At 42.2% G+C, this 22,628-nt stretch overlaps 1 protein-coding gene across 2 annotated transcripts; it reads left to right on the top strand.

The window, feature by feature from the left end:
- Nucleotides 1-1,361: 1,361 nt before the first annotated feature.
- Nucleotides 1,362-22,005, top strand: radil2b (Ras association and DIL domains 2b). 2 transcript variants are annotated; one of them, XM_058062498.2, is made up of 18 exons: nucleotides 1,362-1,721; nucleotides 3,234-3,412; nucleotides 4,049-4,223; nucleotides 4,895-5,127; nucleotides 6,320-6,765; nucleotides 9,798-10,088; nucleotides 10,173-10,541; nucleotides 10,619-10,656; nucleotides 10,730-10,890; nucleotides 11,027-11,139; nucleotides 15,489-15,744; nucleotides 18,549-18,721; nucleotides 19,239-19,374; nucleotides 19,448-19,626; nucleotides 20,497-20,863; nucleotides 20,936-21,147; nucleotides 21,609-21,748; nucleotides 21,839-22,005. In XM_058062498.2, exons 1-18 carry the CDS (start codon nucleotides 1,618-1,620, stop codon nucleotides 21,930-21,932), a joined length of 3,666 nt encoding a protein of 1,221 aa, XP_057918481.2. In that variant the 5' UTR covers nucleotides 1,362-1,617; the 3' UTR covers nucleotides 21,933-22,005. The 2 variants fall into 2 exon arrangements, with proteins under 2 accessions (XP_057918481.2, XP_057918479.2); XM_058062496.2 differs by having other exon boundaries at nucleotides 20,497-21,147.
- Nucleotides 22,006-22,628: the final 623 nt, after the last annotated feature.

The following is a 22,628-nucleotide window of genomic DNA, read 5'->3' as shown; positions in this document are numbered from 1 at the left end:
AACTTTGGGTGTCAACCGTGTCCTGTTATGCAAGCAGGGCCTACACAAAGCTGCTAAGGCCCAGTAAACCCATTTATCTGTCCATGCAAGCCAGGAGAGGATTTTCCTCAGACTCATTAGCCGTTATTTGACTGACAGTACAAAGGATATTCAAATAAACCTAAAATGTAATGGTATCATTGTCAAGCCATAACAACATATTTTGTGTTTACATTATTGCCTTGGATTTACATAATTTCTTATTGGAAAAACTGATTCAGCTAGAACCCGACTTTATGGGATGTATTTGGATGACTATTTTACAAAGCCCAAGGTTATTAAAACCATAAAAATATGTTAACTACACAGGTGGACTGAACTTGTGTATTAATAACACAACAAGGCACTGATTGATAAATGTACAAAAACCTAAACTAAATGTACATAAACTAAAAAAATGCTAACCAGGGCATACGCTAAACAGGGTTTCACTGTTAAGAGCTTTTGATTAAGAATTGGAACCTGTCTGTCAAGATATTTTATATGATTATAATAACGGCTTTATGGGTTGGCCTTCATGTTCCACCAATGGATTGAAAGTAATTCATAAGATAGAATTGGATATGAGTTTGTTGGTGCCCTGTGATTGGTTGGCTGCCTCTCGGCCACAGTCAGCTGGGATAGGCTCCAGCGTATCCACACGACCCGAATGAGGACAAGCTGTGTAGCAAATGGGTGGATTGTTAGTCGAATGGTTAGCGCGCAGACCTCACAGCTAGGAGACCCGGGTTCAATTCCACCCTCTGCCATCTCTGTGTGGAGTTTGCATGTTCTCCCCGTGCATGCGTGGGTTCTTTCCGGGTACTCCGGTTTCCTCCCACATTCCAAAAACATGCTAGTTTAATTGGTGACTCCAAATTGTGAGTGTGAATGGTTGTTTGTCTAAATGTGCCCTGTGATTGGCTGGCCACCAGTCCAGGGTGAACTCCGCCTCTCGCTGGGATAGGCTCCAGCACCCTCTGCGACTTTCGTGAGGAAAAGCGGTAGAAAATGAATGAATGAATGTTCTGCAGGCATCCACCAGATGGCGCCATAGTCTTGTTCTGCTTCTCTTCAAATAGCGTTGGTCAACACAATTTTAAAGAACACGCTTTTCCATGTATTGACGTTTTAATACGTCATAAAAGTGTACTACTAAACATGGCCAGTCAGTAATGCAAACAAAATAAACGAATGGTTGAATTTAAACCGTGAGTCGTCCTCTTCGGAAGTCTTTCGGTGCACCAGTGGGTGTGATTTGTGAGATGTGTGTGTGTGTGTGCTTGCGTGCACTTGGCCTCCTCAGACAGTTGCGCTGTGCAAGCACATCTGGAGAGCAGAAAGCAGGTCCGTTTTCATTTAAAGACTACATTTGATCGGCCTTTGTGGAATGTTATTGCGATCCTTGCCTGTTGTTATCCACTCTTTATCTTTCAAACTGGAATAAAGTGGGGATACCGAGAACAGCTGCTGCAACATCTGGATGGGAGAGGGGAACATCTGCAGGAGTGAAGCCCATCACTTCTCATAGGACATGATGCAACCACCAGCCCTTTAAAACAATCTGGATCTGCATTAACCTGAACTTTTCGACCGGCGATGAGCCACAGGAAAATTGAAGAATTACCAAGAGGTTTACCTGGATCTTCTCTGAAAAGACGCGTCATGAGGCTTGGAAGGAAGTCCAGTGATGGCTCCTTGCAGTGAGTACATGACATGCTGTTTCTCCGAGCTTCTAAACTTGAGAGATGACACTCATTTACTAAAAATTACTTTTTTTCCCTGAGAATTTTGCTTGGAGGCAAACAAATGCATGCTGCAGCTCTTTCACTAACATGTCAGAATAAATGGAATTATTTATGGTTAAGACAATACAGCATGTTTTAGTAATCCAAGTATGCCAAGTTATCCTCATAAGAAATAATGGCTAAATAGAATTTACAAAAATTTTGTTCTGTTGAACATAACAAAAGTGAAAAGGGAAGTCAAATATTCATATTCAAATATAAACACCTTACCTTATAACTTTATCTATCAGTCTGGAAATGGTTATAAAGCCATAATATTATCCTCAAATGTAAACACCTTACCGTATAACTTTATTAGTAACAACACATACAGTATGGTGCCGCTGTCTGAAAAAGTGTTTGCCCCCTTCCTGATTCCTTATTTGTTTGTCACACTTAAATGTTTCATATCATCAAATAAATGTAAATATTAGTCGATGACTACACAACCGTTAAACACACAACCGATATCAATTGGGATCTATCAGTCTGGAAACGGTTATAAAGCCATAATATTATCCACAAATGTGTGGTGAACCTTCCCAGGAGTGGCCTGCCAACCAAAATGACCTATCCAAGACTCCTCCAAGAGGTCACAAAAGACCCCACAACAACATCCAAAAATCAAGTGTTTGTGATAAGTTGCAATGTGTCTCTTCCAGCGCTATGGAGTAATGTTGGCCCACTCATTTTTGCAGAATTGTTGTCATTCAGCCACATTGGAGGCTTTTCCAGCATCAAGGCCATCGAGGCCTGGAGGCCTCACTTGCCTCGGTTAAGGTCCGTGTTCATGTTTCCATCATAAGAGTTGTGGCCTGGTCCAAATCCTGACTGAATCCTATTGAGATGCTGCATGACATTTCAAAGGGCTTGATGCTGGAAAAGCCTCCAATGTGGCTGAATGACAACAATTCTGCAAAGATGAGCGCGCCAACATTCCTCCATAGCGCTGGAAGAGACTCATTGCAAGTTATCACAACACTTGATTGCGGTTGTTGTTGCTAAGGGGGACCCAACCACTTAGGGGCATCACTTTTTCCACACAGAGCCATGAAGGTATGGATGCAAAAAAAACGAAAATCATAAATTTGAACCTTTGAACCATTGAGGTAAGAGGCTTACAGGCTTGCTGCATGGTGCACAACCCTTCGTTGATGCATACTGGGAGCTAAGAGAGGAATGGAGGCAGAGCGTGGACAACAGGCATGTACTGTATATCTATAAACTTATTCAGAGCTCAGGCATAGTGGTTTGTGATTTTTACATACAGTATATTAGTCATGTAGAAGTATTAGGGTACATTTCAAATGTTATTGCTTCTTCTTTCACCAACAAAGCTATTGTTTCTTTTCCACTGGATCCTCTGTGATTTACTTTCATTGCTACAGCCTTGCTCAAGGGCGATTCTCTTCCTGTTTCGTCATTCAGATCAAGTTCATCCACCAGCAGTTCATCTACCAGCAGGTCAGCTGAGGTTGTGGCTTTCAGGCAGCCTGGCAAGGGCCACATCCGCCGCCACACCAACCGCCTCTCCGGAGTCTTCCTTCGCGGCCCGGCGTCTGGCTCGCTGTCCGCGGCCATGTCCGCACAAGTCAGGAAAACAAGCAGTATGTCATGCTCAGCTTTTAATTCACTCAATGAATAGTAGCCTTAATTCCAGTGTGTAAGCCGCTAACTTCTTTTCTGTGGCTTATTCAGTGGTGTGGCTAATCTTAGGCTAAATTCTAATCTCGTGACATCTCCTTTACTTCAGAAGTACTACTAAATAGTTCAATTCCGAGCCGCTCGCGAGTCAGCGAGGAAACGGTAGCTCTTTCTTTGACAGTAGCCAATTAGAAGCTATTGACGACAGTCTGGCTCATGGTGTCATTTTAGTGAGAACAACACTAAATTCATCACACAGCAACCTAACACCCTAAAGTCCATCCATCCATCCATCCAGTATGCTGGAGCCTATCCAAGCTGATTTTGAGCAAATGGCGGGGTATATTTAGCTTCAGGCCATTCTTTGGACAGCCCATTGCATCTCTAAAAAAATAAACATTTAGAATAAATGCATTTGGCATTTATTGCAAATGTGTCCAAAAGTTAGCAACACACTATAGATGCCATATTCTTAATCCATGTTTTATTTGTCCAAATAATTGATGCCCGAAATGAAAAGATGCAGTAATTCCGAATGCTTATAGAAGTGCTTTGCCTCGCCCGTAATGTTTTTTTTCCATGTCTGCGGTTGCATCCAGCGACTATGACAGATGCGGTAATTGTGGATGACCCCTTCGAACTGTCCAATCAGTTAAGCGCTCCGGGAATCTTGAAGATCTTTGGAAGCGAGATCTGCAAAGGAGCCCACTACAAGAGCGTCCTAGCCACCACACACTCCAGTGCAAAAGAACTGGTCAAAGAGGCCCTTGAAAGGTAAGCGAATGTGCTATCATTGCATGGGTCTGTTTCCCATATGCGTCTGTGTTGATTGTTTGTCCTTGCTTCCTCCATTTTTTGCTCTAAATAATTTGGATATAAACCAGTCAGGCATGCACTTGCGGTGAACAAAGTAGACTTGATGCCCTGTCCATTACGTTATAATTCCAGCGTGTGTGCAAACAGTGTGTATGTGTGCCAAAAAGTCTGTTTAATAGCTCTGAAAATGTGTAGAGCAAACCACAGTTTTGTGTGAAAGACAGCCAGTGTTGGCAGGAATGCTCCCCCGAGAGAGAGAGAGAACATGTATGCTAGTCTTTCAGCAAAAAATGTCACAAAATGATTAACACTAGTGAAATTGAACACATAGAACATTTGTATTTGCATTATTGCATTACTGAATCAAACATCACACTAATAGCTAAAATAACATGGAATAACATGGGTGTCCAAAGTGCGGCCCAGGGGGCTTTTTTTATTGGTCTTGCACATTCTAAAACCGGGGTCTCAAACTCAATTGCACTGGTGGGTGAGTCTGGTAGTGATGGGACAAACAAATGCACAAATGCGCAGTTTGAGCGCAGGATTAGTGGAACCGTACCAGCACCTCTGAGTTGTATTTAAAAGAGTTAGACCTACTAAAAGTCTGCCCCTTCCACGTTATCCAGGTATGGTCTGGGAAAAGAAGAAGCAAACACCTACGTTCTCTGTGACACGATTGGCTCCATTGGAGAGCGTCAGTGGAAAACCGAAGGATTCCGAGTTGTCGGGGACAATGAGAAGCCACTCCTCTTACAGTCGCTATGGAAACCGAGGGAGGGCCTTGCAAGACGCTTTGAAATCCAGCAGCGAAGCCTGGTGGAGCGGCAGACATCTCAGGATAAAGACACCATCACTGCTGGTAGGGTGTTGCTGCATGGTGTCAACCTAACCTACAACATCAAAGAACATTTAATAATAACTCCACAATTTCTTCTTTTCATTTTTCCAAATGCTTTTTCCAAGCTAAAACTAGCCCTGGGGTGGGCAAACTTTTTGACTCACGGGCCGCATTGATATGAAAAAATTTACGGGGGGGGGGGCAGACTATATATTTTACACGTAACAGTCCACCTGGTATTATTGTATCTGTAAAATTGTCATGCAATCTGCTATTATTATTTATTATTTTATATTTATATTTAAATATTTAAAAAATAAAATATTATAATAATTACAATAAAATTAAAATAATTATTATTATATTATTATTATGTAAAATATGCAAATATAACAATAATATTATATATAATTAATATAACAATTAGCATTAATATAATAATTATAATAATCATAATAGTTCTAATAATAATTATAATAATCTAATAATAATAATTATTATTATTATTATTATTATGTGCTTGTGTCCCTTTTTTCAGGAGCACTTTGTAAACAACAGACCATGTCAAAAAACGAAATTGATAAAACCATCAAAAGGTTGGCTCAGGCCATGATGCCAGGTTGTATGTTGAGTTTAAATGAAATACTTTGGAAAGATTGGGCGGGCCGTATTCAAACACTTGGCGGGCCGGATGTGGCCCCCGGGCCGTAGTTTGCCCACCCCTGAACTAGCCATTGCACTTTTAATTAAACCTCTTCCAGTGGTCCTGGAACACTGCAGTGCCTGCTATTATAAAGATTTTGCATGGAAACAAAATCACAACACAAGGCCTCGGAGAACTACTCTGAACTTTCCACAGAAACCAGTAGCACCGCATCATTTCTACTGGAAACACTGGCTTTGGTTGACACAGCTGTGGTCACAGCGTAAGAGTGCGTCCTGTTTGGAGTTGTGCTTGTACGCCTGGCACAACACGTGATAGTCTATCCGTGTGGATGCCTGCTGGCTGTGGGTGATCAGATCAAGCTCTGTTTCCTGTATGTGGTTTCTGAACACACACGGCACCTAAACGCCAGGAAAAAAAAACAGGTGTTGCCATTCCAACGCATTCCATTAGCTATGTGCTTAATGTATTTATATAGCAGGTTATTGACACAATCCATGTTTAATCTAATTCCTAAGCATTACATTTATTTATTCTTCTTCCCGATAGGTATCAACGCCCAGGCGCGAAAGCTGCAGAAGAGTCGCTCCAGAGTGAACTCCTCCCTCATCGAGAGAACAATCAGTCAAAGCCAGAAACTCTGGAGGAGTAAAAGTCAGATAGATCTGTTAGATGTAGATACCAAGAAAGATCAGGATAAAAGTTCTCAGAATCAAAGAAAGTCCCTGAATGGAACTTCAGTAGAGAGCTGTGAGTGTCCAGAAGCAAGGCCAGAACAGAATGGCATTGAACTCGCAGTTCCCTCTCAGGGGGATGGAGGCTCGCAGGCCAAAACAGAGAACCTCTGTCCGTCAAGGCGGAGAAGTGAGCAGGAAGGAGAAGAGTCGGAGAGGGAGGAGACGGAAAGTAGCGATGATAACACCACACAGTACTCCATTCACCCACCTCACGACTGTCCGTACCTGCTGCTCCTCCATGGCTGCAGCTCCGTACAGGTAACTCCTTCACTCCACACACACACCCCACTTGTCAAGAAATAAGCGCTAAGTTTGGAGGGGGCTTTGAAGCAGGGGTGTCCAAATGATTGCTACCACTGAAAGATGTGGAGGACCACTTTGATACATTTATTCATTCATTCATTTTCTACCGCTTTTCCTCACAAGGGTCGCGGGGGTGCTGGAGCCTATCCCAGCTGTCTTTGGGCGAGAGGCGGGGTACACCCTGGACTGGTCGCCAGCCAATCACAGGGCACATATAGACAAACAACCATTCACACTCACATTCATACCTATGGACAATTTGGAGTCGCTAATTAACCTAGCATGTTTTTGGAATGTGGGAGGAAACCGGAGTACCCGGACATGCCTCCACACAGAGATGGCCGAGGGTGGAATTGAACCCTGGTCTCCTAGCTGTGAGGTCTGCGCGCTAACCACTCGACCGCCGTGCCGCCCACTTTGATACATTTTGTACATTAAAGATGCTAATGCTAACCATTCATTCATTCATTTTCTACCGCTTTGTCCTCACGAGGGTCGCAAGGGTGCTGGAGCCTATCCCAGCTGTCTTCGGGCGAGAGGTGGGGTACACCCTGGACTGGTGGCCAGCCAATCACAGGGCACATATAGACAAACAACCATTCACACTCACATTCATACCTATGGACAATTTGGAGTCGCTAATTAACCTAGCATGTTTTTGGAATGTGGGAGGAAACCGGGGAGGGAGAACATGCAAACTCCACACAGAGATAGCCGAGGGTGGAATTGAACCACGCGCTAACCACTCGTCCACCGTGCCGCCCACTTTGATACATTTTATACATTAAAGATGCTAATGCTAACCAATGGAAGTCAATATCTGTAACATAAACATCTTACCTTTTGTGTTACAGGTGATGAAGTAAATAGTTCTTAGTGGCGGAATCGATCACGACTGGACTGTTCAAAGACTAGGTGGGATAGACACTAGATAGGACAGCTCTAGTCCGAGAACTTGGTGTGACTGGGTGTGTGACTGGTGTTGTTTGTCCCACTTAGTCTTTGAGCATGAATCGATGAAGCCTGATGACGGTCCGGTGGCGATCCATTCAATGCCCAGAATGAATCAGAATACTGGTGTAGGCTCCATCACACCCATGAACGTTACTTCCAAAATGCAATATATTTTTTTCTGCAGTCCTACTCATGAGGACTGGGTTGTTGAATATCTTCAACAAACAGTATTTGTGAAGGTATGAAATCAAAAATATTTCTCAATGACCTAAATTAAAACTATTACTCGGTTTGTGTCTCTGTTTCAAACTAAGTTTAAACTATTAAACTGTAACATCCTTTACTTTCTGGAAAAATCAGAACTCTATGTTGGCCCTGAGTGAAGAGAAAAAAAGAAAAAAACGGAAAAATCATTGTAAGTCAGCAAACTGTAGAAAGAACAACCGTCAAAACGTTAACCGGGAAGCTGTAAAAACACAACCATGGCACTGCTTCCTGTCTGATTACCAAGATTTGTAACAGCCTCACACATGCAGGCCAACCGACCAATGCCCTAACCACATGGGATCTTTTTTTGGCAGGTTGAAAAAAAAAGTGTTTCCTCAGTAAATAATCACATCCACACAAGAATGTATTACTGAATATATTTACCACTAAATTTGACAAGATTTGTACATGCGTAGGCCTCATCGGTCTATAAGCTGGAGGTGTCCATGTCGTAATTCATTCATTCATTCATTTTCTACCGCTTTTTCCTCACAAGGGTGCAGGGTGCTGGAGCCTATCCCAGCTGTCTTCGGGCGAGAGGCGGGGTACACCCTGGACTGGTGGCCAGCCAATCACAGGGCACATATAGACAAACAACCATTCACACTCACATTCATACCTATGGACAATTTGGAGCGGCCAATTAACCTAGCATGTTTTTGGAATGTGGGAGGAAACCGGAGTACCCGGAGAAAACCCACGCATGCAAGGGGAGAACATGCAAACTCCACACAGAGATGGCCGAGGGTGGAATTGAACCCTGGTCTCCTAGCTGTGAGGTCTGCGCGCTAACCACTAGACCACCGTGCCGCCGTAATATGGGATATTTAGTGCACAGAAAGAATTTCATTCAATAAACAGTCAATTTAATAGGACTCGTTAAACTGTAGTCTACCAGAAAAGTCAATCATTGCAGTTTTCCTCCTCCTCCTGGCAACTAAAACTGGTTCTCTTCAAGTGTTGGAACCAAACACGCCTAAAGTTCCTTCAGCACACCCCGTGGCAAATCAGCCCTCCATGATGAGTAAAGATGTGCAGATCGATACTGAAATATGGATACCAATACCAGATATTTAGGCTCTAAAATTGACTTTCAAATAAAAATAGTTTGTACACAGACACACAGACAAAGCCACACCAAAACAATAGAAGAATAACGCATACACACCTTCCATTACTATGAAATGGAATTACGTCTCCAAGTCACCCAGAACGCTGTTGCCATGATGATAAAAGGTTAAAACAATAAAATACTTGATCATTTCGATTTGAAAATATTCCCAGAGGAACTGGTTTGATGAATAAAGCGCGTGGAGTTTATTTGTTCCGTATGAAAAGGCAGTCATGACAAGGGCAAAGTCAAAACACGATCCTTGCCAGTTCTTGCAGGAAGGAGCCTTGCTGAGGATAAAGCATTGTTTGTCTAATCCGGTTTCAGGTTCACACATTTTGGTCTGGATAAAAATGAAGTATGCTTCAATTGCTTTGCTAGTATGGTTCCTTTGGTAAATTGGCCAAAGAGGCATTACCAAGACCGCCTGGGAAGATGGATCCCGGTCCGCTTGCAAGTGGACTCCCGTACTATGTATGGCAAGTGTAACGCCAAATGCAACCAAGTGTTTTTGGTGCACATATGAGAAAAAAGCTCAGTAAAAAGCACCACAAAACTACAGTAGTCAAAGATACCTGGTTCTGATTGTTTTGCTCAAGGTGGTTACATTACAAACTGAATGTTCTTTCATCTTCTGGACCATTTTTCTCCTTAGGACTTTGTCATCTATCTACTTATGAGTCCCAGCGTTGTTATAGGGCGACAAAATGAACCAAACAAAGATGCATCAAAGGTGGACTTCACCCTACTTGCAGAAGACATACTTCCAAAACACTGCAGTTTTCATCGCAGTACTGGTGGACTGACCGTGCTCTGCCCTTTCCCGGATGCTGTGGTCACGAGGAATGGCAGCGTACTTAAAGGCAAAGTGGAGCTTCGCCCTGGAGATGTCATTGGCCTGGGTCAAAGCTACTTGTTTCTCTTCAAAGATCCCTTGAGACACCAGGTAAATATAGTATGTATTCACATTTATGCTACATTGCCAATAGACAATATGATTTCCTTGATTTTTGTTTTTTTCCTGGAAAAGGAAGTCAACCATGCTGGCTCTGATCCCAGCTTTTTTGGATGCGCCACATCTGCAATAGATGGGATACTCTGCAACACCTGCATTGGCCTTCTTCGAGACCCCGACACCGCAAAGTGCCTAAAGACAGCCCCACAATTTTTAAAATCACACGAGGGTCTCTGTCTGACTTTGAACTACCTCGTTGAGGATGAGCTTTGCATCGTGAAAAAAATAGTTGCAATGGGAGGCAGAGGCGCCAAAAATGTACCGCCCCTCACTGTTGCATTTTTGCTGTCCATGTGTATTCAGTATTCTGCCTCACGTCTCCCTACGTCAGACCTGAGAAGACTCCTGCTGCTTATTGCAAGTGAAATTGAGAGTGCGGTGTGGGTGAGTAGTGGTCAGTGGAGTAGTACTTGTGTCATTTTTATCCACTATCTGATACAAATCTGGACTGTATTTTTCAGGAGCAAACCAATAATTTTGCTGCGCTTCAAAAGGAAATGTAAGTTTTTATTTCTTACTCTAGCTGTTATTTATGTCAACGCCACATCTCAAGTCTGGATGTCCTGTTTCAGCCTGGAGGACATGATATCAGGACTGTCTCCCCTAGTGGTATGGATGTCAAACAGCCTGGAGCTGCTCCAGTTCATTCAGAACCAGTTGCCCCTCATCTTAGAGTGGAGAACCATAGAAGACAATGAAGATGGAGAGCAACAAGTTCAGGGAAAGAATTTAGGTCAGTCACGTTTTGTGAACTTTTCTGACTGGATATTTTGATCATGGTCATGGTAGATTGGATTCCAAATGCTCAATTAAGACACTTCATGTATGACTTTTGTAGCAATAAGTGTTTTGCTGTTGCTTGTTTCCAGTCCTGCTGGAGTTAAAGCTGTCCTGTGTGCGCTCAGCCACCGAAGAGACCATAGCCGCCCTGGAGGAGGTCATCATGCTTACCTTCCAGCAGTGTGTGTACTACATAACCAAGGTGCAAGCAAAGTTATATGAGTCAACTCTTTGAACATGTGGTTTATATGAAGTAATATGAATATGAAAAAATATGAACCACCCTCGGCTATCTCTGTGTGGAGTTTGCATGTTCTCCCCGTGCATGCGTGGGTTTTCTCCAGGTACTCCGGTTTCCTCCCACATTCCAAAAACATGCTAGGTTAATTAGCGACTCCAAATTGTCCATAGGTATGAATGTGAGTGTGAATGGTTGTTTGTCTATATGTGCCCTGTGATTGGCTGGCCACCAGTCCAGGGTGTACCCCGCCTCTAGCCCGAAGACAGCTAGGATAGGCTGCAGCAATCCCCCCAAGACAGCTGGGATAGGCTCCAGCAACCCCCCAAGAAAGCTGGGATAGGCTCCAGCAACCCCCCAAGAAAGCTGGGATAGGCTCCAGCAACCACCAAGACAGCTGGGATAGGCTCCAGCAACCCCCCAAGACAGCTGGGATAGGCTACAGCAATCCCCCAAGAAAGCTGGGATAGGCTCCAGCAACGCCCCCAAGAAAGCTGGGATAGGCTCCAGCAACCCCCGCGACCCTTGTGAGGAAAAAGCAGTAGTAAATGAATGAATGAATGAATACTGAAGTAATTGTTATGACATATCCTTACCAGGGTCAAGGGAACGCTGGAGCCTATCCTAGCGGACTATTTTGCACCTTGAACTGGTTGCCAGTCAATCACAGAGCGCATATAGACAACAATTTGTCGCTACTAAGTGTGTTGGGGAAGTGTGTGCATGCTTTCAGCTTCACTTGTGTTTGTTATTGTTGGTCACATCATGACGAAGGTGGTTGTTGGACTTCATGACTGTTAATTTGCTGTGAAACTTAAGCTTGCCACAGTATTGCATCTTCTAACATTCTATGTTCCGGTAAAACTACCATACGGTAAATCAGCTACAAACCACTCTTGCGATGTAGTTTTCTCTCTGTGTCCACATTGATGAATATAGAAGGAAAAAAAAAAGGAAAATAATGAGTGACAGGCTGAGAATAAAGGGCCCAGTTAGCTGCTGACAGCTTTCAAACGGAGCCACTGGCCACAACTGGGAGACCAACACTAGGCTCATTCTGAAAGTGCCGCGAGACAAGACACCGAGCGCCTTTGTGTCGATGCTGTGTGTCGATGGAGCTTGGCCAAGGCCTTGGAACTGTTGCAGTGATGTCTTTGCTTGCTTGTGTCAGAACAAATTCATTAAAAGTAGTAAGCCTATTTTTCTGATAGACTCTGAACAGTCAAAATTTTTACAGTAGATACTACAAATATGGATCTAGAAAACTTGGAAAACAGGTAACAGTAAAATCATAATTGCAACTAGTAATACTAACAATGTTAATCTTACTATCAGTGATAATGATCTGTCCATATCTAACTAGGACATATTTTTACATCTACTTCTGATGACTTATGGTGACACTGACCTTCACGCGCCGTTCCACAAACACAGGCAAAGAACAGCAGCAAGTCATGTGAAGTATAATATGACGACATCGTTGGCCTAATAGGCCATTAGCAGCCAGCGTCAAAGTCTCAGATTTCATGCCTATTAGAAGCCAAGTGGATTTGGCTGATTTGGGGATTTTGTTACCCTGTTTCCCTTGCAGGAAGCAAGTCACTGATACGTAACGGTATCTGTAAAGTGGCCATAATAGCTGCTGTCTTTCAAGCTGAGGGCAAACATTAACTGCCCAGAATGAGAACCAATTTATTATGTAACTGTCTCCTAAATGTCCTTACCTATACCATACTGAGTATAACAAATATTTTCATTATTTATTTTAAACTTGAGAAAAGGTTTCATGCAGAGTGGGACAAAGGTACAAAACACTGTTAATTAATTAAAATTAATTACTTTCTGAAAAAAATGTATATGCTTAGGGACTGATAATCGAACAGCTGTATTATATTTAAATAATATGTCATTTTCTGATGACACATTCTGAGGTATGCTTGTAATATGTTTTTTTAATACAATTTTATATTATTTAAATGTAACATTTAATATTATTATTATTTTTAATGCATTTTGTTTCTCTTAATTTTGACTCTATTAAAAGTTTTTCCTCATAATTGTCAGGAATTTGGCCTAAGTCAGTCTGGAACCTGCAGAGTCACTTTCAGTAACAAAAAATATTTATTAAACACAAGTAGGACAAAGGACAAACTAGGCAATGCAGAGCCCAAAACAAGAAGACAAAAAAAAACAAAAACCACTGCGGCAAAGGGCTAGCAGGCAAAACACGGGAGACAAAGTATAACACAAAACAAAAGGTTGAGCAGGGAGAACGAACAAGTAGCAACAAAGAAATCACTGCAGGACGGGCAGGTACTTACAGGTACTTACAGGTACTTACAGGCAATGCTAAAAGCCAGAAAGCCAAGCAGAGCGGAGGGCATGTAGCATGAGGAAGGCATGAGGGACAATCTGGCGACAAACCCCACCTGCTGCCATGCTTAGAAAGCCAGAGAGGTAATTGGCATCGGGGGTCTATGAGAGGACCCCCTCCTGCCAGTCAGAGGTGCGCTGCAACAAAAGTCATAAAGCAAAAAAATAGTTATTTACTTTTGAAATGATTTGATGAGTAGCAGTGGAATGTTGAATGTTTTTAAAGGACCCACCAGCATCAGTCATGCTCCTGGAAAGGATCAGGTGATTATGAGCAACTGCTGGTTACTTTGATTGGCTGGTTATCAAGGCGAAGCAGATAAAAGGCTTCACCTTTATCTTTGTTTCCCATGATTTCAGCCTGAAGGAAACACTTGCATATGTTTCCACAGACTGGTTATGCAAGCTAAGGTATGTCATCCATCATGCTTGTCACCCCCGGCAGGATGAGATCCTACTCTATGCTTGATTTACAGACAGAATTAGCTAGGAATGGGATGAAGGATCCATTGTCAAGAAAAGGCTTTAAGGTTCGACCCCAGGATGCAGAGAGCAGGACCAAATGCAGGCAAATAATATTTATTCTGTGCAATAACAGCAGCAGAAGAATAAAGCAACTCAGGATTTGACTGACAAACGATAATGATCCCACACGGGGAGAAGCACACACCTGAACTAAATACCAACACAAATTAGGGACAGGTGTGGATGATGGGCAACGAAGGAAGCCAGGGCAAAACAGGAAGTTAAATACAAAATAAGAGTGTCCATGCAGAACAGAAACCAAACCCCAAGAAAGAAACACAAACAAACTGTCACATGGGAACCCACACAGGGTGTGACAGCCTCAAATTTATTAAATATGGAATATGATTAATATTCAAGTTTATTATGTAGTCAACCTTATAATGTCTACCGCTTTTTCTCACGAGGGTCGCGGGGGTGCTGGAGCCTATCCCAGCTGTTTTCAGGCGAAAGGCAGGGTACACCCTGGAGTGGTTGCCAGCCAATCACAGGACACATATAGTCAAACAACCATTCACACTCACATTCATACCTATGGACAATTTGGAGTGGCTAATTAACCTAGCATGTTTTTGGAATGTAGGAGGAAACCGGAGAAAACCCACACATGCACAGGGAGAACATGCAAACTCCACGCAGAGATGACCGAGAGTGGAATTGAACTATTTTATGGAAGTTTCTAACGATATTTTATACATAATAACTTAATGTGGTGGTTATTGTTGCAGCAGGAAAACAACAGGCGCCGTTAATGACGAGTTATTTCACTGCAAACATTTGTTAACACACACAGATTTAATCCAGACTTGCGGTCAGACTATGTTTATTTACCCATGATGATGAATTCAGAGTTCTGAAAGGACCGATCCTCGTTGTTTGGCTCCACTGAGCAACATTTTCCAATCAGATTGCAAGATTAGTGTTTTGCCCATTTTCATTGTCTGATGTGTGATGGACGCAGTGGTTGTCTAATTCCCTTCAGCCGCCTACCCGGCCGGGGCTTTGCAGGAAAAGTAAGATGATCTGCTTAGAGTGGATTCTTTCAGAACTCTTCACTCAGCAGTCTTGTTGTAGCACCCGGGCCAAGCCCACATCAGCCACATTCAGCTTTTTTTGGAATGTGGATCGAGCGCCAGTACTGGCCTTGGAAGCATGGTGGGCGTAAGAGTGAGATTGCCGGGGCAAGGGGATGTCTGCGTACAATTAGCTCAAACAGAGCTGTCATTGTCCGACCTTACTCTGCGGAGAAGCAAGGACCTTTCAGTGAACGGGAAGGAAAACGCCCCGGGTTTTTGCTGATTCCCCAGGTTTTGTCAGCCTTCTATCAATAATGTTTGTTAAAAGAAGAGAGGAAGTTTGGTCAAGGCAACACCACTGAACACTTCACTCACTTACCTCCTTTGACCTTTATCCAGGTCCTGTACCCCATCCTGCCGGCCTTTCTGGACTGCAACCCATTTGAGGAGGATCCCGATCCTGGCGAGGGTGCTTCAGTCCTACATCGCAGCAGGCTGAGGTTCCCTGATGAGATCCAGCAGGTTGTGGCAGTCCTGAATGAGACCCAGAGGTTGCTATCAGATTGTCAGCTCCACCCTGAGATTTCCACACAGCTCATTGGATACCTTTTCTACTTCATCAATGCATCGCTCTTCAACTTACTCATGGAGAGAGGTACATCGGCACCCGCACATACACGGGCAATCTCAAACTCAATTTACCTGGGGGCCACCGGAGCTAGGTTCTGGGTTGCTTCTGCTATACCTGACACTTTGGTTCTGACTCAGTACTTTGGTTCCGGTTTTCCACACCAAAATATCTGATAAAACATTCCACTGTTCTCAAATATCTTAATTTTTATATTTCTATACACCAAATAAGATTAAATAAAATAAATAAACAAATTAAGAATAAAGACAATAAATCAACAATCAGTAATAAATAAGTAAAATAATAATAAAACAGCAAATAAGAAAAACGTAAGAAACCACATACAGTTTTTTTCAGATTCAAATGTACAGTATTAACAGTTATTTAACCTTTAACATGAACATTAATGAAACTTAATCATTTTACCCAATTAGCAAGTTAGCATCGTACTCAGTTCCATCTGGGAGCAGCGTCGTAACTTTAACAACATGTTTGATGAGATGCTTTATCTTGACGTGTATTTTTCTGTTTTATTCCAAATCATTTCCTGCATTTATTTGTACCCAGCGTCATATAAGCCTTTAGCTTCATTGCTAATCCAAAGCAAAACAGGGCGGGGTAACAGGGTAGGGTAACAGTATGGGCGGGGCAAAATCATGTTAATTGTGTCCGGTGTGCACACGGCTTTAAGCTTTAAACTTTGGTATCAAGGTGGGGGCCTCAAACTAGCGTCTTGCGGGCCGCATTTGGCCCGCGGGCCGCAAGTTTGAGACCCTTGTTATAGACAATCGGATATAATGGTGTCAACAATCGTGTAAACAAATGGCCAAACGACTTGTAAACCGCTCTGAAACAGCTTTGGGACTCCAGCAAACCCCAGTGAGAGCCAATGTCCACAAATGGCAAAAACATGGTTTTCCACTGTACCTTCTCAGGAGTGGCCCGTCTTCATAAAAACAGAAGACAAAATATGGAAAATTACAATTCAGCTAATGTTTTATTGTTTTAACACTTTAATAATTAATAGTGGTTCAATTTAAAAAAAGATTATTCCTATTAATTTATTTTTACACTTGCATGGCCACGAAAAGGCTAGAATTATACCAATCTTTTCTATTTCCATTCATTCCTATGGGAAAGAATGTTTGAAAATCCCTCCAAAAGGGATGTCAACATGTTTCCTGGAAAGGATTGTGTTTGACATTAGAGGTTCCACTGCATCACATGAGATCATCGTGGCACTGCAGCAAAAGTTGGAAACCCCCGATACAAATAAGGCTTTATGTCTGTCGTGTGTAGCGGCGTGACGAAGCCACCGATGTTCATCATGAATCTATATGAAAGGGTCTTAGGAAGACTTGAGGCGGTGCTTCAAGCCTGCATTCACTCACTCAAGCTTGACGGTGAGTGTTTCTGTCATTAAAAAACCACATGATAACCCAACAGGACTGAAGGAAATGGGCTGCATGCATGCATGCATAAAGGGGTTGAGATTCGCGTTTCTCCACTGGATCATTTGCTACAGCATCCAGCATTTATGAACCACAATTATTTGCAGTGACTGTACAGCTGGGGGTGTTCCAGCATTTTCCACTTAGGGTCACATGCTGAAAATGAAAGTGTTTGCCCCCTTTTTCTTGTTCATATCATCAAATAAATATGTAAATATTAGTCAAGGACAACACAACTGGGCACAAAATGCAGTTTTTAATTGAAAGGTTTATTATTAAGGGAAAAAGAACACCCAAAGCTACATGGCCCTGTGTGAAAAGCACTTGTTCACACCAATACACTATGCAGTATGTGTATATTTTAGGAAAATACTGCATCTCAGTTTTCTGATCTAGGTGAAAAAACATATTATTAATATGAACGTCAGACGTTTTTTTTCTTCTTAAATAAATAAGTAAATTGATTTTCCTAATCTTATGACTTGATTACATAATATTTCATTCATTCATTCATTCATTTTCTACCGCTTTTCCTCACAAGGGTCGCGGGGGTGCTGGAGCCTATCCCAGCTGTCTTTGGGCGAGAGGCGGGGTACACCCTGTACTGGTGGCCAGCCAATCACAGGGCACATATAGACAAACAACCATTCACACTCACATTCATACCTATGGACAATTTGGAGTCGCTAATTAACCTAGCATGTTTTTGGAATGTGGGAGGAAACCGGAGTACCCGGAGAAAACCCACGCATGCACGGGGAGAACATGCAAACTCCACACAGAGATGGTCGAGGGTGGAATTGAACCCTGGTCTCCTAGCTGTGAGGTCTGCGCGCTAACCACTAGACTGTCGTGCCGCCCATAATATTTCATTTTTATATTATTTATCTTATTTTTTTATTATTATTATGAAATTATTATATTTATTATTATTATTATATTATTATTATTATTTATTTATTATTATTATTTTTTTTTTACACTTTTTCCCAACCTAATTTTCCAAAAATTACAACTTGATTTTATTTGTTTTTTTCCTCATAATTTTAGGACTTATTTTGCTATTTTGATTTCTCAACCTTTCCAGAATGAAAGTCTAAAACGCCAACAATTATTCCACCACTGGAATTCCCTTTACGATCACATTTATTTGCATATGCTCATTGGATGGAATAATGTATTTATTGTAGACTTTAAGAAGACTATAGCTTTAGCCTACAATTTGCTTGAACTGCTGTTTTTCTGTCCTGGTTGAATGAAAGACAGATGCGTCTTTAAATATGACAGCCAAGTCGGTCATAAAAACTGAGCTCACTAAATCGTCTTAGCTCCATTCTGACTATTTTCAAAGATGGCTTTCTTTTGATGCGTTTGCAGGCTCTGAGCCCGGGTTCTATCAGTGGTCTACCGGCATGCGCTTATGGACCAATCTTGACTTGCTTCTGAGCTGGTCCCAGACCACCGGATTGAGAAAGGTGGCTTCTGCGCACACGCACACACTCTCATCGGCTATCAATCTTCTTGCTACGCCGAGGAATCATTTACAGCAGGTAAGATGATGCACTAGAAACGGCTTTAGTTAGGTCCAATATCGCCCTGGGGATCCTTTGTGGCCTTGGCTTGGTTTTTTGTGGGGGTAAATAGGTAAATTATTATTTTAAGATGTATTTCTTTAATAATTTATACAAAAATATAATACTATTAGTTCTTCAATCTGAAGAACTGATGTTAATCGATGCATTCAATGAGGCAGATTCTGTGGGAAATGTTGTACTTTTCCTAAGCACACTCACTGATAATGTCAAGTATTTAGAAGTCAAAGTCTGATTAAAGTCTGAGTCAAGTCACGTGTTATTGACGTTAAAGACCAAGTAGAGTTGCAGGTCTTTCAGGTTATTGTCAAGTTGAGTCCAAGGTCATGGAAATTGATTTGGAATGTACGGCCAATCACAGGCCGCACTTTGGAGACCCCTGCCACAATATAGCAAATATTAGAAATAAACGCATCACAATTCTGCTCCACTCTATCTGGTGGAGCTCCATTTTCCATTTTTCCTTCATGCATAGGCATCTTGGATGTCTCTACGATCCGCCTTCCCTGCCTTGAACGCAGCTCAGCTGCATCACCTCTTAAGTCTTTACATCCCAGCATCTCCCTCTTGGACTCCATGTCTTCTGGACCGAGCAGAAGCACACAACACCGGTGAGAGCGCAACTCTCGGATTGTCAAATCTTGTCAGATCTTTTCTCTATCTCGATGTTTCTTCCATTACCAGATGACATCCTGCAGAGTTTTGACACCCATCATCCTCTCGTGCTGCCAGACGAGGATTTCCAGTTCATTTTGGGGAAGGCAGTGACGGATTCATCCCTGATTCAACAATTAGACAAGCTCAAAGTGTTCATTTCCAACCTGTCTAACTCACAGTCCCACGGCATCTCAGCTATTGACCAGGTAACACATATAGAACACATCTAACGACTCTTAAAGTTGGAAAATAATAATTCAACCTAAAGGTTATTAATACTACTCTGTTATTGTGTTTCAAATGTAGAAAACAAGTGTATTTATTTTTGTTTAAGTTTGACGTAGTGTGGCAACAGTCCTTCTGAAAGATACTAAAAACAGTGAATTTTTCCATGGACCTAATGACCCATGACAACTGTTGTATATAAAATGTGTCAATACACAGAAATATACATACTATATGTACCATATTTATATAAGTCAATCAGGACCAGTTGAAAAATTGCAAGAATTTTCATTTTGCACTGTTGGATCTTTAGGATGTTCAAAGTAAAATAAAATGCAGAAAAAAATAAACTGAAGTGAGACCAAAAAAATAGTAATATATAATAACTATATATATAATAATAGTTAATCAGTTATTCAGCTAGACAATAGCATAAAAATATACCTGGGTGGCTGAATGGGGTAAATTAACACACATACAGTTAGTCAGCGAGTCCAGGTTCACCAAGCTCCCGATCTCATTCTACTGTATATCACTCATTCTATATCAATTTAACGCTTGGGTTCATTTTTTTTTCAGGAGTGCAGGAGTAGCTTATACTTTAGTTGTCATGAACCAATAGTGACCTCTTGTGGCTGACCGCGGTACTGTTCTTAGTTCATGTCAGTCTGTATGAATTAACATTTAAAAATATGTTACATTATAACCAAAAAACTTTTTTCAATGTCCAATATGAATATACCTGTATAAAATATATATAAATACCATTCCTCTCATCAAAATAGTAGAAAAAAATACTGAAAATGAATATTTTTCTGGGTCTCAGGTGAATATGTTTATATATATTTCAGGGTGTCATCATTCCCACGGAGAAGAAAACAATGGACACAACAGCGGTCCAAATGCTACTATCTCAGAAAACAGTCCACCATCGCCAATCATCCTCTCTTTCACCCCCACGCCCGCCCCCCGCCACACAATATCTGCATGACTTCAGCTCCTGTGGAGCCCTCCTTTTGTCCCAGAAGCTTCGGGATCTGCAGACCAGACAGACGGACACCACTGAGAGGAGGAGGTCGGCACTGGACCCCTCGTGTCTCCTCACCCCACCCAACACTCCCCTCATCATAGATCCTGTTCATTTTCCCGGAGAAGACAAAGACACATTAGTGAAGGTTGAAAGTGACACACGTCCCTGTTTGGCTGGACACAATGAAGGTACCTTAGGAGGTCACTATATTCTTTTCCTCTGGAAAATAACTTTATATGTTTCTATTCCTCTCTCCTCAGATGGAATCATGTTGGAATGTCTGGCTGCACTGAATGATGACCGTGGGAATCCAGATTACACCTGTATGAAAAGGATTTTTGAACTTATAGAGGAAGAGGAGGAGGAGGCGGAAGAGATGAACAACCATTTTGATGACAACAATGATGAGATCTTCAGTTTGGAGATCCAGCGTGATGAAAGCGGTCTTGGTCTCGCTCTAGTTGACACACGGGTTAGTGAAGGGAATCCTCTTTCTTATCAGTGATGGGAATTCCGACTCTTGGGAACTGGTTCTTTTAGGGGCGGCACGGCGGTCGAGTGGTTAGCGTGCAGACTTCACAACAAGGAGACCAGGGTTCAATTCCTCGGCCATCTCTGTGTGGAGTTTGCATGTTCTCCCCATTCCAAAAACATGCTAGGTTATTTGGCCACTCCAAATTGTCCATAGGTATGAATGTGAGTGTGAATGGTTGTTTGTCTATATGTGCCCTGTGATTGGCTGGCCACCAGTCCAGGGTGTACCCCGCCTCTCGCCCGAAGACAGCTGGGATAGGCTCCAGCACCCCCGCGACCCTCGTGAGGAAAAAGCGGTAGAAAATGAATGTATAATGTAAAATATCATAGGCCACAAGGTGGCCCAATGGTTAGCGCGTTGGCCACACAGTCACTACATAGTTGGACCTCATGTTGCAGGACCTCCCATTGAAGGTGAAAGGCATCTTCATCAAAGCGGTGCTTCCTGACACTCCTGCAGCCCGCTGTGAGAAGCTCCAACCAGGAGACAGGATCCTTGCCGTTAATGGAGTCAGTCTGCTTGGGCACCATTGCCAAAAGTAAACAGACCACATGTATAAAAGCAAATACGTTTAAAATATGATCACATAATAAATGTTTTGTCTGTTTTGATCTCTGACTCTGACCAGTGCCAAGGAGCTATTGCAGTCGTCGGGTGACAGGCTGAGGTTACTGATGGCGAGATCTGATTGGATGGCCAAAGCTGTACAAACGGACTGCTGACGAGTATTTTGGTCTGTTATGTTCCTGTCAATAAAATATTTTATACCAATCTGAAACATACCTGTCAATGTTTGCATTTGGAAATCCTAATCAGAATAAAACACAATACTGTATATCATTACATCAATAAAATAGTCAAATGATTCTCTGATGCCTTGGGTTGGGTATCATACATACTATCAAATACTGGTGCCAAGTCCGTACTTTTGAAACCGTGCAGGTTCTTAAACACCATACAAATACTGTCCACAGGCACTTAACTGTATTTTATGGTATTTTGTGACATCAAGTTGAACAGAAAAGTCATTTAAATATTTCAGTAAATTCAAGTCATCAATATGAAATACAACTAGCTGCAAGGTGTACAAGTGGTTAACACAGTCAGGAGATCAGGAAGACCTGGGTTTGATTCTTGGCTCCGGTATCCCCCCACATTCCAAAAACATGCATGTTAGGTTAATTAATTAAGTTAATTAATTAGGTTACTTTGTGACTCCAAATTGTCCATAGGTATGAATGTGAGTGTGAATGGTTGTTTGTCTATATGTGCCCTGTGATTGGCTGGCCACCAGTCCAGGGTGTACCCCGCCTCTCGCCCGAAGACAGCTGGGATAGGCTCCTGCAACCCTAGTGAAGATAAGCAGCCTAGCAAATAGATGGAAAAAATAAAACTATCACGGCAAAACCAGCAGCAAT

This window comes from Doryrhamphus excisus, linkage group LG2 (assembly GCF_037039965.1).
Source record: "Doryrhamphus excisus strain RoL-2023G ecotype Guam linkage group LG2, RoL_Dexc_Guam_v1.1, whole genome shotgun sequence".
Taxonomy (NCBI): Eukaryota; Metazoa; Chordata; class Actinopteri; order Syngnathiformes; family Syngnathidae; genus Doryrhamphus; species Doryrhamphus excisus.
Note: the sequence above shows the minus strand (reverse complement) of the source record. Positions and strands in the feature narration are given on the sequence as shown.